We start from the raw sequence: 17,622 nt of genomic DNA on the forward strand, positions 1-17,622 counted from the left end.
CACCCAGCCCCCTAATGTTTGGAAAATGAGTTTAGCCACTAAGGCCGAATCAACAGCGGCATATAAATAATACCCCTATTAAGATTGCCACCCCTGCCTGCTAAAAGAGAAATGGGTTTGTAATTGCCATGGTGTTAACAGTGCATGTTGTGCTTGCAGAGCACCCCAGAGCAGTCTTTGATTTAACAGTCAGGCAAATGGAGACAAATGGCAATAGAAAAGACAATTAAAATGATGACCGTTCACTATTTTTTATTTCAGTTATTTTTAATCAAAAATGCATATCTGTTTGCTTGATGCCATTGTTTAATTGAAGTACTAGCTGATTTACTGGATGACATAAAAATGAGATTATTTTTTGAGTCATTTCTCCGAAAGGTCCAAATGCACATGGAAACAAGAGTGTTGAATTTTATTGACTGTGGCACCAAGCTACTGCCGACAAATACAAGAGATTTTCCATGCTTTTTCAGCCAAGATATGAAAGCCACATTTATATCTCATCATAATGATTTTAAAGACTGACTGATATTCAATATACCCAAATGACATTCTAAGTTGTATTTTAATGGTTGACCTTAAGGGATTTCTTGCCCTTCCACTCTTCACAATGCTGTTGCTATTTCTCCTCCTTTCTCCTACCCAACACCAGGAGGAGGATAATTGATCAATCACGCTAATTGAACAGTCTGGCCAGCCAGTGCACAGAAGCAGATGTGCCAATTTGCATTCATTAAGACAGACTGGGGGTCTTAATCACTATGCCTGCTGTGATTGACAGCACAAACAATTCTGTTTCTTTCTTTCTAAACATAAAGCCCATGGTGTGCTTTCACTGACTTTGCTATCAGTGTAATGATGCACACTGACATCTGAAGGAGCTTGTATCAAGCTGTCTTTTATAAGACGGCAAATGTACATTTCAGAACTCTTTTGGATCACGTAAAGGAGAAGAAGTGACCTAACTCTAGTGGTATTTCTAATAAAAATGAAGCATGGGCCTTCTGCACAGTAGTCAAATCTCTGAAAAAGTCCCCTGTGACATCATGGCATCAGCTAAACCCCTTTACCCACGCCTCCACCTTCCCTTGAGGCTACAGTGATGAAGGAAGGTCCTTTATCAGAAATATCTCCCAGGCCCAGACATTCAACTTAGCCACATTTCCTTCCTTTCCTCGCCCTCACTCCCAGACAACTGTCTTTTTTTTCTCAACAGCTTTACTCAGTCTGCCAGCTCATTGTCAATGGGACTTTATGGACTCAGATGGCTGTGTATTGAATATGCATGCTATAGAAATGCGGTTGTGCTGTTGTTTGGAAGCTTTGTGTGCCAGTTTAAATGTTCAGCTTCATGATCTCAAGCATAGGGACCAAGGGACGTTGACTTTTTTTTTGGTCCCATGCTTTATGAAAAGACAATGGTGCAATTCATGTGGAACAGAAGTGGAAACTCACAGAAAAGGAGAAAAAGGGATAGCTGGCATTTTAAAATGGTCAAGATTTACATATCATGCAAATTTTATTTTGACCATTAAACATCCTCAGTAGAATACCATTAAAGGACAGGCAGTTCTTTTTCAAGGACTCAAAAATCCATTATAAGTATGCTAACTATTACATGCCCTTACCCCAGATTTGCTTATCCTCCATTCTCTATAGCAGATGACTATGTCTGTTTCATACTCTACTGTATCTTATTATATTATACCAGCACTCTTGAATTCTCAATTGTGATTAGTTAGAAGGCGTTGATGAATTTTATATAACAGCACAGCTCAGGCAGTAGTTCTGGCTGCAAAATAAATGACAGGTTTAGATTAATCAGTGATTTAATAAAGTATCACTTCTATAGTAACAGCTAACACATTGTTGCACACACTTGCATGCATTGTAAGTAATAGTATAGTGAACACTTTAGAACCGTCAGAGCTAAAGATGCTTCTTTAACTTTTCAAACAATGCGAAGTTTTCAGGCCAGTCGTTTATTATTTATATATATCAAAATTTCTAAGCAACAAATACAATTCCACCTTTGAAAATTTGGATCAGTCAGGAAATAAAGAATCATTTGTTTCTGAAAACCACAAGTTAAAATGTCAGCCTTACATGGCCTGTGAAAAGCAGACATTGCATTTGCCTCTCATTTGTTTAATATTCCACTGAACAGGAGATACTGAACACTAGCCAGCCTCGAGACTGAACGTCAGCTAATCAATGAAGATCGATCATTTAGTCAGCAGTCATTAAATCGAGGATTTGTTATGCACTATGTTAAGAAGGATGGTACTTCCAGTCACACATGATACATACTGTATGTGTGTGAAGTTACATGGAATCTTCCATGTACTGTGAGTCTGCGTTGGACTGAGAGAGAAAGCACCTAGAGCAACTCAGGGAAGATTTCATTACTTCAAGTCATAGACCAAGAAGAGTAAAGATGATTGAATTATTTTAATTACCTGCAGCAGCTTTTTCATTTGCAGTGCAAATAAAATTGAATTTGAAACACACAGGAACACGAAGAGGAACTCCAGGGGTCTTACTACAGTGTGGAAATTGCAGACATGCTGACTGATTCAATACTGCACTTACATTTATGCTATGCATTTCCCATATCATGTACAACGATAAATAATGTGTGAGTTCCTACATCTAGGGACCATTTTAGTATGCACAGATCATTCTTTTGTTGAGAAATGAACAATTGAGTAAAAGCTAAAAATGTTTTGACTAGAATCTCGGTCTCTTTAAGAAGATCAGCTAAACGCTCAAGACATAATCTTGTCATTACTTTTCCCACAGATCCTGTCAGCAAAGTAGTTCTTTGTTGCCTACACATTCTATAACCATTTACTTCATAGCAAGCAAGCACAAAACAGTTGAACGGTGTGTGTGTGTGTGTGTGTGTGTGTGTGTGTGTGTGTGTGTGTGTGTGTGTGTGTGTGTGTGTGTGTGTGTGTGTGTGTGTGTGTGTGTGTGTGTGCGTGCGTGCGTGCGTGTGATATGTTGTTCATAGTGCGTGAAGGACATCCTGTAGCCCAGAATCCTCCACTGACACATTGTGGTTAAGGTGCTGCACTTCCAGCTGAGAAGTAAAAGTTTACTTTTGTCTCAATGGTTGTCACAGAAACAGTTGTCAATTATGATCAAAATATAACAAAGTAGTTTGTCAAAACTTGTACCTTTACTAAATTGTGGCTAAAGTGACTTATGTACATTCTCCCACACTGACAATGCATCTTTTTAAAGCAAGCAGCTGAATGTGCTGGGAAAGCTAATAGATAATATGACTGCTTATTGCCTTTCCGGGTGTTAGGGGAAATAGGAAAGCTTGCCATCCTACAGTACCTAGAATGTGGAAACAGTTGTATAGAACCCCTGGCTACAAATGGCTGTGGCATTGTCAGAATTTCATATCACAATCGCCCAATGATAGTGGGAATGTTTGGACACTCAGGACACTCTTGTCATCCACTATTGCTTTGGCCAGTTCAGAATTCATAAGCATAATTAATTATTAATACTGCAGTTTCACAGTAGGACTGGAGTCTATAACACTGTGCTTAAGAGCTTCAGGCTGTCCTTTAGATTAGTCTACGCAAATGATTTCTATTTATTTAACTCTATGTCCTATTACATTCAGCTTTATGCGATTGCTCAATTTGCTCAAATAAAACCCCTTCAGCGATGAAATGCAAGGTGGGTTTTTTGTTTTGTTTTCTGAAGTTTTAAAAAAAAAAGGTGAAAGCAAGGACAGAGTGTGCTGGTGGAGACCTGATATGCTAGAACACCTGTGGTCCTTAAAGACCCCACACACTCCCAGAATGAGAGCTGTAACCTCGGAGGAAACGCTCCATCAACCCTGCACTCCTATTCAGTAAATAAAAGGGATCGCTTCAGACCAGGAACCTTTGAAAAGGGAGACACAGATGGGATCGTGGCCACTTTTAATCAGACAGAGAAGTGGACAGGATCCACAAAGGGAGATTTCATGCAACGCTTCACCTGTCGCCTGGGGTGTTACTGAAGCTGAACTGCTGCTTGCTGGCCATGCACACGTGTACACACATACACACAAAGTAGATATGCATACACAGGCACACACATGGACTCTTCACCCCATTACCCCTATTTCAGAAACCCTTCCTCAAGATCTCAGGCTATGGTTCTGGTCCCAACAGACAAAGTCCGTCGCCCTGTACTAAGTTATCAAATTGCACCCCAGGCAAAAATCCATCTGTGGAAAGTGTGGCATCTGTTCTAACATGCTACAAGGCCAAGCCTTTATCTACAGATGGTGCTGGTGAGGAGGAATGTGACCTTTGATTTGGCTTCTCACATGGAACGAGCACCAATCCTGCCCAATGGAAAAAGCTAGGAAATGTTAGAACAAACAGTCTAAGTACCTAATGTAATTCTTTAATTTGGGTAAGTGTAAGTGTCTTCATGTAAATCACGATTCACCAAAAGTGATGAGAGGGAGAGAGGAAGAGAGTGAGTGATGATAGTGAAATGAGAATTCATCCATTAAATACTTGTTCTGAGCCTTTCATGTCCATTAGGATGAGCTGAGTGCATATTCAGAGCAGACAGCATAGTTACTATGTTACTCTCTATTGCAGGGGTGTCAAACTCAAATTCACAGTGGGCCAAAATATAAAACTGAGATAAAGTCACGGGCCAAACATTTATTGAAAAAATGAACTGCAACTGATATGTAATGTTCAACCTTTTTCATATGGAAACAAACTCTCGTCTTTACAGCAGCTTCACTTTTTATTTTGCTTTCATGAACATAGTCTGCCGGGAAACCAGACTTTTTTCATCTCCTCCGCCTTCTGGAGCTTCTGCTTTACGTCCAGGTCCTTATACTTCTCATAATGTTTCGTTTCATAGTGTCGTCTTATGTTATATTCTTGCTTTAGACATGTTAGCTCCGTTAGCACACAAGACAAACAGATCTGTCCTTTATATACGTGAACAGATAATCTGCCTCCCACCTGTCTTGAAAGCTCCTATTGTACATTATTCGTTTAGCCGTTTTTGTGGAGGGTGAATTAACTTGCCCGATGTGACTGTAGCATGGTTGTTAAAGACTGTCAACAGAGAATGAGGGGTGCTTGCTGTTCGTGACTACGCGTCAATACAGTGGCAAGGCATTCTGGGATTTGTAGTATTAGCGGAGCATGCGGCTAGCCAGCTGTAATGCACATTTGAAATGAACTCGCGGGCCAAATATAATTACACCGCGGGCCAAATTTGTTTGACACCCCTGCTCTATTGGGAGACAAGTCTGCCATTTTCATAGTCAGACTTGCAGTGTTTCATGTGAGATTTTTTTCTGTCTTTTTCTCTCATTTAGGACAGAGCCTTCCTCAGCCTCAAAGCCTTACATAATACGATTGCCTGGATTACCTTATGGCCATGTTGTTTGGCAATGCACTCACATGGTGCTGATAAGAAAACAGAGACCAGGCTTCAGGTGGCTTTTCTAAGAAGGCAGCAGGGTTGAGGGGGAATCTGTGCAGCTCGGCACTGAGCAAGGACAAAAACTGCTTAGTTGGACATTTTCATGCACAGAGCCAGCTCTGACATGGGGAAAAAAACAGCATCTCACCACCCAGCCTGTACTCTTCTGCTCTTGACTGATATGTGTGTCTTATATGCCACTTGTACAAAAATGTCACTCCATCAGCTGCTGAACACATCAACCTTAACACTCATGTGCAGCGGGGCACTCAAATGAAGTACAACCAGACTGCCAACAATAAACTTTTGTCTAGTTCACAAAACACCTGAGCATGATTCTGTAGCATATTCCTCAAAAATGAAGACAAGAAACATCAAAGTTAGGGGTGGTTACTTACATAAGAGCATGAATCATGAATCTAATCCTTTTACATTAACCTATTTCTTTTTAACTCAACTGAAGGCAGTTTGCAGAAGGCAGGGCAAGCATAAGGGCCCTTGATAGGAAAATAAAAACACTAGCAATTCTTTTACATCTCTGCCAAGCAGGTAATGCACTTGCAGTGGCATCAGCATGAATAAAAAACTAATGCTACACAGCTGATGCCTTTCATACCATTTAGCCCATTTATATAATGACTTTTATTTAGCAGACAGCATGGTGATTCCAGGGTCCATTCAGTACTTGAGTTACTGTCTATGTTGTGTTTTAACGTGTCCTCCATTTTCAATGTTTTCCTCTTATCTCCCAAAAATACACTGTAGTTTATGTTACGTACTGTATGTGTGACCATGTTAACTTTTTTCTAGATATATTAGCATGCCATCTAAACCAAGTGTTCCCGAGACTGATTTTTTCCTTATTTTTTTAATTCACATATCCCAATTTGATAGAATTAGAGGATCATACTGTAAGACAGGATCTGTGTGTGTGGCAGGTTGGCTATGCTGGGAATCAAACTCCTAACCTTCTGATCTGTGATACTGCAGAGCATTCTACACTATGTCAGAAGACTGAGCTATTAAATCCTCTTGTCAAACCAGAGGTGTAAAGTGTGTGCATTTCATTTGGCCTGAGCCAGAGAAATCAGAAATACAGCAGAGCTGTGATGAAAAGATTGACTAATGACAAATGTGTTCAATAAAACCAGTTCAATCAAAGAAGGTTTGGGAAAAAGCAAGCTCCTTTCTCTTGTAGTTACTGCTACTGCACCTGCATGGTGGCTTTTCATTTAGTAAAAAATAAAGTACAAACAATAGCTACAGAGGGTGGCATTTTAATGAAAGAAATACATGCGGTGTGAAATGCTTATACTATTTTGTTTTTAAAAAGCTTGCAATCTTACAAAACTAAGACTTCTCACTATGTATCCGGTATAAGTGTTCATGGAGCTGTTTGGTGATCCTCACTGTCTGACTCACACTGAAGCTGAGCTAAACTTATCAGACCTAGCAGATATCCTGAAAACCTACCAGAACAGGGATGAGACAGAAACGGTTTCCCGTCAGCTAGAGTCCCTAACAATGCTGTGTGAGCTTCACAATTCTTTTGGAATTTTAATTTACAATATGAGCTATAACTATTAGATTCTATTTAAAAGTGATGTGCAATGAATCTCCTTCCAGGTTATAATCCATTGCCATGATAATTATATGCATAACTCAAATATATTGTTTTAGTCATAAACATTGGAGACTTCATCAGTTGGTAGTGGAACTGTACATGTATATCATATTAGGGATTCATATGTTTAGTCAGCCTGAGAATAGCAGATAAAGCACATCCTCACATATGTTTCCATGTGTACTCCTCTGAACTGACTGTTAGCCAGACCCAAAGTAGCTAATGAAACTCCACTCACCTCCACAATGTCAGAGTTTGTCCTGCTCTCATGAGGCTCGTTGTACTCTGTATATTTGAGCAGGACTTTGTCCATGTCAGTGCTGGCATACTGAAAGAGCTTGTTGGAGCTGTTGAAGATGATCAGGGCGATTTCGCAGTCACACAGGACACTGAGCTCATAGGCCTTCTTCATCAAGCCAAACTTTCTCTTGGTGAAGGTGACCTGAGAGACAGGAGGTAATAAAAAGTATACCACATGTAAGGCAAAATGATAATAATGAGGATAGTTTTGGATTGTTGCTTGTAGTGTAATAGTTTATTCTAAAAGGACTGATGTCCAGCAGTTATCCAATCACAATAAAGTCATTGTCAGAATGTGTTTTTCCAAACTAAGGTGTCTCTGCCTTTCTTATTGATCAGTATACATGGCTCATTGTGTATGCTCTGTTTTGATGAGTTTTGTTCACTTAGAGGAAAGAATTGTCATCCATCACTTCAACTACTAAAACTGTAATTTTGGGAACTGGACAAGAATACTTTGGACACCATGACAGAAATCACCAATTTAACAATCCTGCATGATATATATTTTACAAACCACCAATAGGCTACATGGGCTGAAATGTGAAGTTTGTTTGCTGTTTTTAAAAATTCATAAATATGGTTACAACAGAGACTGAATGAGCTGATGGGACTGGGGATGAACTGATATTCTACAATGCAAAAAATGACATCTATAATAAGTGAAAAGTTATTGCATACAGTATAGCCCATAGTGCATATTTTTTCCAAATATAACAATATTAAACCCATTTTTAGACGTTTACTAATTTCAAAATTTTAAATGTCTACTAAAAGTCCAGATAAAATGGTTGAGCTGAAAGTGTTTCGATAGTCATCTAAACATCAACAAGCATAAACATATTATTCAGAATTAGTTGACAGGATGATTGATGACAACCACCTGCCAGGCTGTTAACAGTTTATAGATGATTTGTTGACTGGAGTCCTTATAGTGTGGATTGTCTAGATTCAGATGTCCTGTCTTGGCGTTTAATAAGTCCATGTTCAGGCTCTTTTGGCCACTGGGCAGCTCATTGACCATGCTCGTGTCACTGTGGGTCATCAATAAGGACAGCTGCATGTATGGCTCCAAGCCTGCACAATCAGGGTCATCACTCTTCCCATGCTCTTGCTCACAGCCCTGTTCTGTAACTGCTCTAACTGTAACATGAGGACACTACTGCAGCTCACAGATCAATGCTGTAGAAACCTGAGCCATAAACAGATGACCTATTCACAGGCTTTAGGCTCTATGAGCTGTGCTATGCTGCTTATATTTACCTGCAGTATATACAGCAGAAATCCAGGAAAATCTTTCAAGCATCATTCACAAAAGGAAGTCAATTCAGAACAGAAAAAGTTGAAAGGCATAAAAGCATAAAGGAAAAGGAAAAGCTTAGTTCTCTGACATGTTCTCCTTTAACACGCAGTGTATAAAAGAGGTGAACTGCAGATTTGCATATGTGATATTGAAGTGACAGAATGACAGTATGCAGAAGGGTGGTAATCTGCTCTCATACAGAACAGGTTGGCAGGGCACATGGCAAAATATCCATGGATGGTAAAGCTGTGGCTTAGAAAAGCAGTGCCTTAGGCAAAAAGGAGTCATAGGGAGTGTGAATGTGTGTGCATTTACTTCCGCCAATTTCTTTGACCTACTAAACAGAGCTAAGTAGATGTGCTGGCTTTGTTCAATTTTAATTGGTCACAGCTTGCAGCAACCCTTTCAGTGCAATATAATCCAATGAGCTATAGAGTGTCTGTGAAAGCACACAGCACGTGGGTCAGTACCAGTGGAGTAGGAGTAATGTCACATGTTGCAAATTGCAGGTGATTACAGTGCTCAATGTCGTCCAAACAACACCAATCCTCTCTCATTACACCGTATTCAAGTAATGGGTATTTAGAGTGATTCATCTGACATATACAAAAATTCAACAAGATTACAATCAAAATCATATTCAGTTTTTATGTTACAGTTGTCCTCTATTAATAACTGAACTTTTTGCTGAATTATTGGCTCTGCTCTAGAGCACAGTCAGACAGAAACGATTAAATATTAATATGGCTGTGATGCTCGTATGGTTTCATCAGTATGGATATCAATACCATTAATTCATTTCAGCCTCCTAGCCATTGTCCCAATCAAAATCCAATGTAATGGTGCACAGAGTTAAACTAACAACCATGCCACCTTCTAGTCTTGCTGTATAATGAAAGACATGTAGTGTCCTAACTGAAATCTTAATAACACAACTTCAATACGATTGCAAATGTTACAGATGCATTTGTCCATCCTGCAAGAGCCGAGAGAGGAGGAAGTGTAAAAACGCTGGTTCTGGCTGAGCCAGTAGAGTAGGCAGTCCTTTTGTACCTGTGCAGTCCAGGATGAAGAGCAAGCTGAGAGCAGCCTGCACTGTGTTCCTCTTAATCCCAAGACCCAGTAAAAAACATTGCGTTCCCAGATGTCATTAGTCTTGCTTTCTCTTCCCCAGCAGAAAAACACATAGCTGTGGCAATGCCAATCTGCTCCACATATCACAACACAACACGAAATCTCCCAGGATCAGATCTGCCGGGTGGGGTGTAAAAAAGGCACAGCAGATAACAGTAGAAAGGCAGTGATCAAAATCACAGTAAGGTATTTATTCTAGCACTTTAATTTGAGCTTGTAGTTGAAGTATTACATGTTACATTTTAGGGACCAAACATTTCATCAATTGGTTGTAAGTTAAATTGTTTAGAAAGTGAAACAAGGGCAGCTGATTGAGAGTACAGATTCCATGGTACGCAATACAAAAAAGTATTCTGGCACAGAATTTTTACCTTCATGTGGGTAAGTGTGAACAGTCAGACAAACAAAGACCAAATTCAGTAAGATACGATGCATTTAGGGTCATGTGCACATTTCTAGTTCGGACCAAATAAGACCCAAGTGATGTGTTTAATGTTAACAAACTTCGACCGTGCCCATGCTGGCAGTGCTGGGATCTCTAGCTCTTGGCTTTCTTTTCTAATTTACAGAGTTTCCCAGTGTTTCTGACGGTATAGGCCACGAATCCTAATACAGATACAGATAGTGGTATTGGAGAATGTCTAGCATGCCCTTGCAAGAACAGTGAAAGCCTGCTGTGATGGACTATGCTAGAACATTTTTCTGTCCAACTGCTGCTCAGCATGCATGGGCCGGCTGATCCAGGACAGGACTTAATTTCACCTGCACAGCAGGATACTTCAATGTGCCCGCACACATGCATGCACACACACACACTCACACACACTCCGACACTTTCATGTGGCAGACCACACACAGGAAACATATCCTCCCAAAGCCAGACTATAAAAAGGAAATATGTATGACATCAATATAAACATGACAATGAACAAAACCTAGCAGCACTCCCACAGTCCTGATGTGTTTCAACATAATCAGTGCAAGCAATTATGCAACTATTGTACAACACCATGAGAAAATGACACTCCCAAGCTTGAACCAAGACACAGTTTTATGACCCTATTTGCATAAAATACATTACATATAGGTCATGGCATTGCTCCCAGTAAACACCACCATAGTCACTGGTGACTGCTAGAGATTACATGAGACAACATTTCTGATCACTGAAACACACAGACACACCCACTACATGCATCCTCGTAGGATGTGGTTCAGCAACATTTGACAAAAGTTATGAATGTGGGATGTGGTAGCCTAGTGGTTAAGGTGACGGGCTACCAATCGTAAGGTTGTGAGTTTGATTCCTACGTCCACCAAGCTGCCACTGCTGGATCCCTGCGCAAGGCCCTTAACCCTCAATTGCTCAGTTGTATAAAAATGAGATAAAATGTAAGTCGCTCTGGATAAGGGCATCTGCTACAATAAATGCTGTAAATGTAAAATGCTTTCAAAACAAGGAGAGTATTAGTAGAGAATACAGTATACTGTACCATTATAAACCAAGTGAAATATTAACAACAGAACCAGTTATATGTTTTGAGAGAAGGTTTGAAACCTTCATGTTTCCTGTAAAATTGGAGGATTAGTGTATTGATGAATGGGAGGTACAAATGGTTTGGTCAATATGAAAAGATATTTTGGGAACAGCTTCGACTGACATCTAAGAGATATTGAGTACCTGAAACAAAGAAGTCTAACTATGAGTCATATACTGTATGACAAACTTCTCCCTAGTTCTTTTCTAACTTTTGTGTAGCCTCTGATAAGGTCACTCTGATGACCTGCAATGCCAGACATGCAGTAATTATATTAGCATTTCTCATCTAATTGTATGCCAGAAATGAAAACGCTGACCTTTTCAAATATTATTTTTTTTCTAGTGAGCAGGTTTCCAGTGTAACTCTGTTCCAGCTACACGCTCGTCTGATTGGTCTGTCTTTGGTTCCTCCACTCTATCATCTGCTTTTCTCTCCGAAGCCATGCAAGCAGGTCTAGTTACGTGCTCATCTTGCTCGCGAAGAGGTTTAATGTGAATGTAATGAATGTGTAACTAGGGGTGATAACAGAAGAACAAGGAATTGTGATGAAGAGAGTTTAAAAAAAAAAAAAAAAGATCGGAAAAGGAATTGGGGGAAACATTTGGCAGTGAATGCATTCTTCAAGCCTTGAATGTGGTGATGGAATATACAGAGGGCAATAAGGTTTCTTTTTTTTTTTTTTAAGTATTTATCTATTTGTCTCACTACATCTGTGGGAGTGTATGTGTGTATGTGCCATCATGCTTGTCGTGTCTGTGTTGTCTTTGCATGATTTTTTGACAAGGACTGGCTTGTCAGTCAAGCAGTGCACCACAAGCTGTCCTTAGGGATGATAGCCAGCATGTGAAACAAGCCATGGTAGGCTCTAACAGTCTGGGGCAATGAAGGTGTAGATGTCTGTGTGTCTTTTATAATGGGGGAAAGTGTATGAAAAGCATTCAGTGAGAGTAGGAGGTGCAGCATAAGTGCTACATGTCAATTCCAGTCTTCATATTGCGGTTACTGTATAAAGCCAAGTTTCCTAGCAAAGGGATAAGCAGGCCTAAGAAGCAGAAACGGGGTCTCTCCTCACTGTCTGATCATATCAGAGTCAAATAACTACAATTCATGGCTACATGACTACAATTCATGGCAGGGTTCTGGAAGCCCGGGGGTTCGAGCAGGCCAGCTGTGGCCGTGGTGGGTTAACCTTGGTTTCTCTAGGTCTTCTTGTCCCTACCACGGCTAAATAACAGTGATGCCTTAGTGTCACAAGCCCAACTTTGAACTTTTGCTATAATATACATGACCAAAACCCTCTTACTTTCACAGAAAGAAGTGATCTGACTAGTCCATCAGCAAACCTGTGAGAGAAGATGCTTCAAACAAAAGCTCTTTAATAATGGAACTTTTTTCAGCCTGCTGACTATAATTTTCAGCAAAAGGTTCATTGTGTCAGGGTGCTTTTCCGCTGGAAACAGGTGCACGGAAGTGTACGTGTACAGAAGTGCAGACAGCCAATCAGACTGCAACCTAAAAGATTCTGATGTCTGGCCAGAAAAGAGCATAAATGTTGGCAGAGTGCCTGAGGATCAGGTCAGTGATATCCACTGCATGCTGAATCTGATCATTTATACTACAGGAAATACTTCCAATTTGTCTAATTTCTCCAAAATGTGAGACACTTTTGAAGCTGGGAAACTGGGTAAAACTTAACATAAACAAGATTCTAACCAAATTTATTCGGCAGATTATTTAACATGAGCTGTGTTTAAAACTAAAATCACAAAATAACATTAATGCTACTGTTGCTGCAATTAAGTAAAAATCGAACACGTGGGAGCAAGAATTTCATGACCACTCTCTGAATGATCTAATCATGATCTGGTGCACTTAGATGATTTTGTTTTCGCTATTACAATGAATCATCAGACACTACACTGTCTCGCGGCTAGGAGGGGAGGTGGGGAATGATGTAAATGTTGACATCAGCCAGAAATTACACACAAAAGCCACCTACACTATTTCCCCTCAAAACCTACTACTGCAAGCTAATGTAATTACACTAAAAACAAAACTTGCTTCACTTTAAATAATCCACTATAAATTTAGCAAATATTGCAAGGCCAGATATCTACAGTATAAAAGTAGCTATGACTAGCGCAACCTTTTAACTCGACTTACGTCTCTCGCAGGCCTCCATTCTATAATTAAGCTTGTTTTAAGCCATTAAAGCAAAACAGTGTTAACTCAAGACCTTCTGAGACTCCAATTGTGTGAGAAATGTGTGTTGTGCATTTCTATAAAAGTGCTGAAGAACAGATGATGTGAGATAGACGTAAAAAAGAGAGAGAGAATGAGAGTCGTGAGCATGCAGCGTGCCTATGTCAAAGTGAGCCTGAGCAAGGGCGAGCAATGCTCCTCCCAACAGCGAAATCATCAAACTTTTAATGACTTGGGCAATTACCCCCAGTGAGCCTGCTTAATGGTGTACAGAGGACGTTGTTAGGCAGGAGGAACACACATGTGCACAAGGAAATTTATTTTAAAAAAAAACAAAAAAACAGTCTACTGAAAAGAAACCGGGTATGATGCCTTTAACCTCTTGCATCCGTCTCTTTCTCTTTCTCTCTTTCTCTGTCTCTCTCTCCACTTAAACAGGTTTTGTTGCATGCTTTCGCAGAACTGTCCCCTGGAGTCCTTACTTACAATGGCACTTATCATATTATGCTCTGTTATCCATGAGGCAAAGTGCTGTCGCTACACAATCTAGCAAACTGGAGAGCTCATTTTTTATTCCAGGAGAGGCATCTCTTATTAGCACTGTTTTTAAGTCCACTAGGGTAATTAAGACCCACTTGATTCTGGGAGCTAATTTAATAGCACATTTTTGCCTAAAAATTCCATGCCGCAGTCCAGACAAGACAGGTGCACTTCATCGTCAAGGATAGTAATTACAGGGTTTGAGAGCTTGAAAAGTAAATCAGAGCTCAAACTGTGGGGAAAGACAAATAGGCTGAGGAGAACGGAGGAGGGAGAAGCAGGCCATGTTACGTGATAATTCTGCCCTCCTGCACTATTATGGCAGAAATCCGCCCCTGCAAAGCTTTACAATTAGCTTGTCAGGACCAAGCTGAGCTGCGAGACTCGCCAGTTTCTTTCCTTCCATTCTTTTCCTGCTTTCCTCCTCTTCCTCCTCCAGAATGCATGCAAGGGGCATCCAGGGGAACATTCCTGAAGGATGGTGCAGCGTTCATGACAGGGTCTACACCTCTTCCGTTTTTAATATGGTGTGAATACACAGCGTGGAGTCAAGAAGAGAGGAAGAGACTCAACTGGCATCAGCACAAAATACTGTTAGGGTTATACTCAGCCCACTCAGAGACAAAACAATCCCAATGGTTCAATCAGCTTAGACTGCAATAGTCATTCTGAGAGCAGAACAGAGCACAAAATGTCACCCTGAACCCTCTGCAACAATATCAGAGCAGCAACAATATCAATATGATGCAAAAACAGAAGTGTGTCATGTCTTGCTCTTGAAAAGGAGCCTTTTTTGACAGATTTTTCAATTACGGACTGTATAACAGGTCAGCAAGGCTTTCTAGAGCACGTCTCATAATGCTGGAAGAAGCAGTGTGCTGCATTGCCAGTTTATTTAATTAGCCTATTTAAGATGCTTCAGTGCTGTGAAAGCAAACTGGTGATAGTGCAAATATACAGATAAAGATTTAAACTGATCTCCACAATGAGCATAGTATACTAATAACCAACTTTAGAGAAACAACAGTCATGCGGTGAACGAATACACACACATATACATACACACACACACACACACACACACACACACACACACACACACACCCCTACAAGCATGCGTGCACACCCTCACCCACATCCACACACCTGCATTCATGTGCATACACACATAAACATACATACAGTATATAAACGACTACACTATATTGTGCACACACACACACACACACACACACACACACACACACACACACACACACACACACACACACACACACATGCTCCATAATAAAGGAGTATGAGGCATCTCTGTCTAGCCTCCAGTGAGAAGTCATCTCTAACACCAGTGATAACCTCTAACTAAGATCCAGATGCTGACATTTGAAATCTGCTGGATGCAATAACTATTAATTACAAGTCAGTGAGTGTTGTGTGTAGAGCTATGGTTACATGTACAGTAAAGACTCGAGCCCTGCTAAAATAATATGTTCCCAATGATGACTTGCAAAGTGGTGCATTTTAAACAGCCACTCCCTGCCACTTCAGCCCGTAGTTTCAATTAAATTAGACTTGAAACTCCTTACTCCAGCATAAATGAATACATTTCATTAATTCAGCACTGGGCTACAAAGTGATTCCACACAAACTTTTTTCCCTTTCCTTGTATTTCTCTGTAATTTTTTTTTTTTTTTTGCTGATGTTGTAGGCCAGGGCAGAGAGTACAGATGCTGATGCTCCTCTCAGCCATCTCTCTGTCTGCCTGCCTCCCTGTTTGGATCCCACCCAGCGCTGGTGTTATGCTGATAATTGGCCTGTCCTGTAAATTTGGAGTTTTCTCACTCGAATGAACTGCAAGCTCCACACTTGCTGTCGGAGAGACGGGGATGAGCGGGAGCGAGCCGGAGGGCGGGAAGGGGGGGGGGGGGGGGGTTGCAACTGGCTGTTATGTTATCACCCTCAAGAGAGTGAGCAAAAACCTCAATTAGCTTTCCGCCAGTGCGGCAAGAAAGTTCTTTCGCTGGCAAGACGGTGCAAATGATATTTTGAGAGGGTGTGAATGGGGTGCATCCAGGTTCTGACACGGTACTTCTTTTTCCATTATCGAATCCTTAAACAGGAGCCCTTATAGTCTTAGAAAAATCTGCACATGCAGTATAATGGATGAATCACACAGAGGCCTCTATTGCTGAAGGATGCAATGTTTTACATCAGCCCAACCCAAAAACTCATGTACGGTGTATTCTCCTTACAAGAAAGAGTGCTGAGGAGTAGTTGGTGGAGACATCCGTGAATGAAAGGGATGTGTGTGGGAGGCAGTGGTGGAGCAGAGCAGACAGAGCTGGCTTGCGCTGTTTATATTTAGCGAGCGCAGACTAGGGTGAATTCCAGCCTGTCTCTGTGGCTGGCCAGAGCTGGCACTTTTTTTTGCCAGAGAGCAAGAAGGAGACAAGAGACAGACAGAGATAGAGACAGAGAGAAGGATGCTGTGTGTCCTGCTGACCCTCCCTGCTAATGAGAGGGTGCTGTGGTGCAGTGGCCGCTCCTAATTACTAGCAAGCAGCTGCAACCACAGGGAGTGCAGGGCCCCCTCTGGGCCTGAGCTCTCCACTGAGGATAGAAAGGAGAGCAAGAGAGAGAGAGAGAGAGAGAGAGAGAGAGAGAGGCTACATTCAGCCCTCTTCACCTCAGTCACCTCTTGCTAGCCTCTGCTCCCATCCTGTCTGGCTAACACAGGCTTTCTGCTGCCTCATCAACTTTTCCGGGGGCTCAAATTGTAGGGTGGCGTGTGGGAGCCACGTCTGTATATATCTCTGTAAACGTGTCCTGGTCTAACAAGCGTCTGTGTGGTAGGCGTAAGATGGGGCAGTCTAGGAATGTTTCAGAAGAATGCTGGGGCGGTCATTTTAGCCACTGCACTATTGAACTTAAGACCAATAGAAGATGATCAACTTGCTTCTCCACTCTGTCAGTTGTGTCTTTTGTCTAACTGCTAAGCTCAGTGGATAGTAATAATGAATACTATGCAAATAAGCACTTAGAAGTCCTTAGCTAACTGTTTACAGATGCTTATGACATTTTAAGTCCTAAATGGTTTAATAGCAGCATAATGTTCTGATGTGGTGAAGCTGAGCATCTCGAGCACTTTGCTAAGCTGTTATTCCTACATTCTTAGAGCATTTCCTTTGCTTCCTAAATACATTAGAAATTCCCCAGAAAGCAAAACAATCTGTTTATTATTCATTTAATAACATTTAGGAGTTTCCCCTTATATCATGTTTTTATATTTTTGATTTGTTTATATTGTAGTCACTTGTAGCTTAATCAGTAGTTCCAAGTTTCTGATATGACACTTTACACCCCGGAGAATATTACACCAAATCTGTAAATCTTGTAAGCGCAAAAATGACAAGAATTACAATTAAAAACAGTTTAAGTTTTATACTATGCTCAGAATAAAGCACTTTGATATTTTGATATACTTGACAGGCATATGGCAGACTGACAGGCTG

General features: G+C 40.8%; 1 protein-coding gene across 8 annotated transcripts in view; it reads right to left on the bottom strand.

Moving 5' to 3' along the window:
- mef2aa (myocyte enhancer factor 2aa) overlaps window positions 1-17,622 on the bottom strand; it is a 79,285-nt gene that overhangs the window by 33,652 nt on the left and 28,011 nt on the right. For all 8 annotated transcript variants that reach the window (XM_047822474.1, XM_047822475.1, XM_047822473.1 and 5 more), the window contains exon 4: window positions 7,332-7,535. In XM_047822474.1, the coding sequence (XP_047678430.1) occupies window positions 7,332-7,535 (204 nt within the window). The remainder of the gene's footprint in view (window positions 1-7,331; window positions 7,536-17,622) is intronic.

Source organism: Tachysurus fulvidraco, chromosome 13 (genome assembly GCF_022655615.1).
Source record: "Tachysurus fulvidraco isolate hzauxx_2018 chromosome 13, HZAU_PFXX_2.0, whole genome shotgun sequence".
In the NCBI taxonomy this organism is placed as follows: Eukaryota; Metazoa; Chordata; class Actinopteri; order Siluriformes; family Bagridae; genus Tachysurus; species Tachysurus fulvidraco.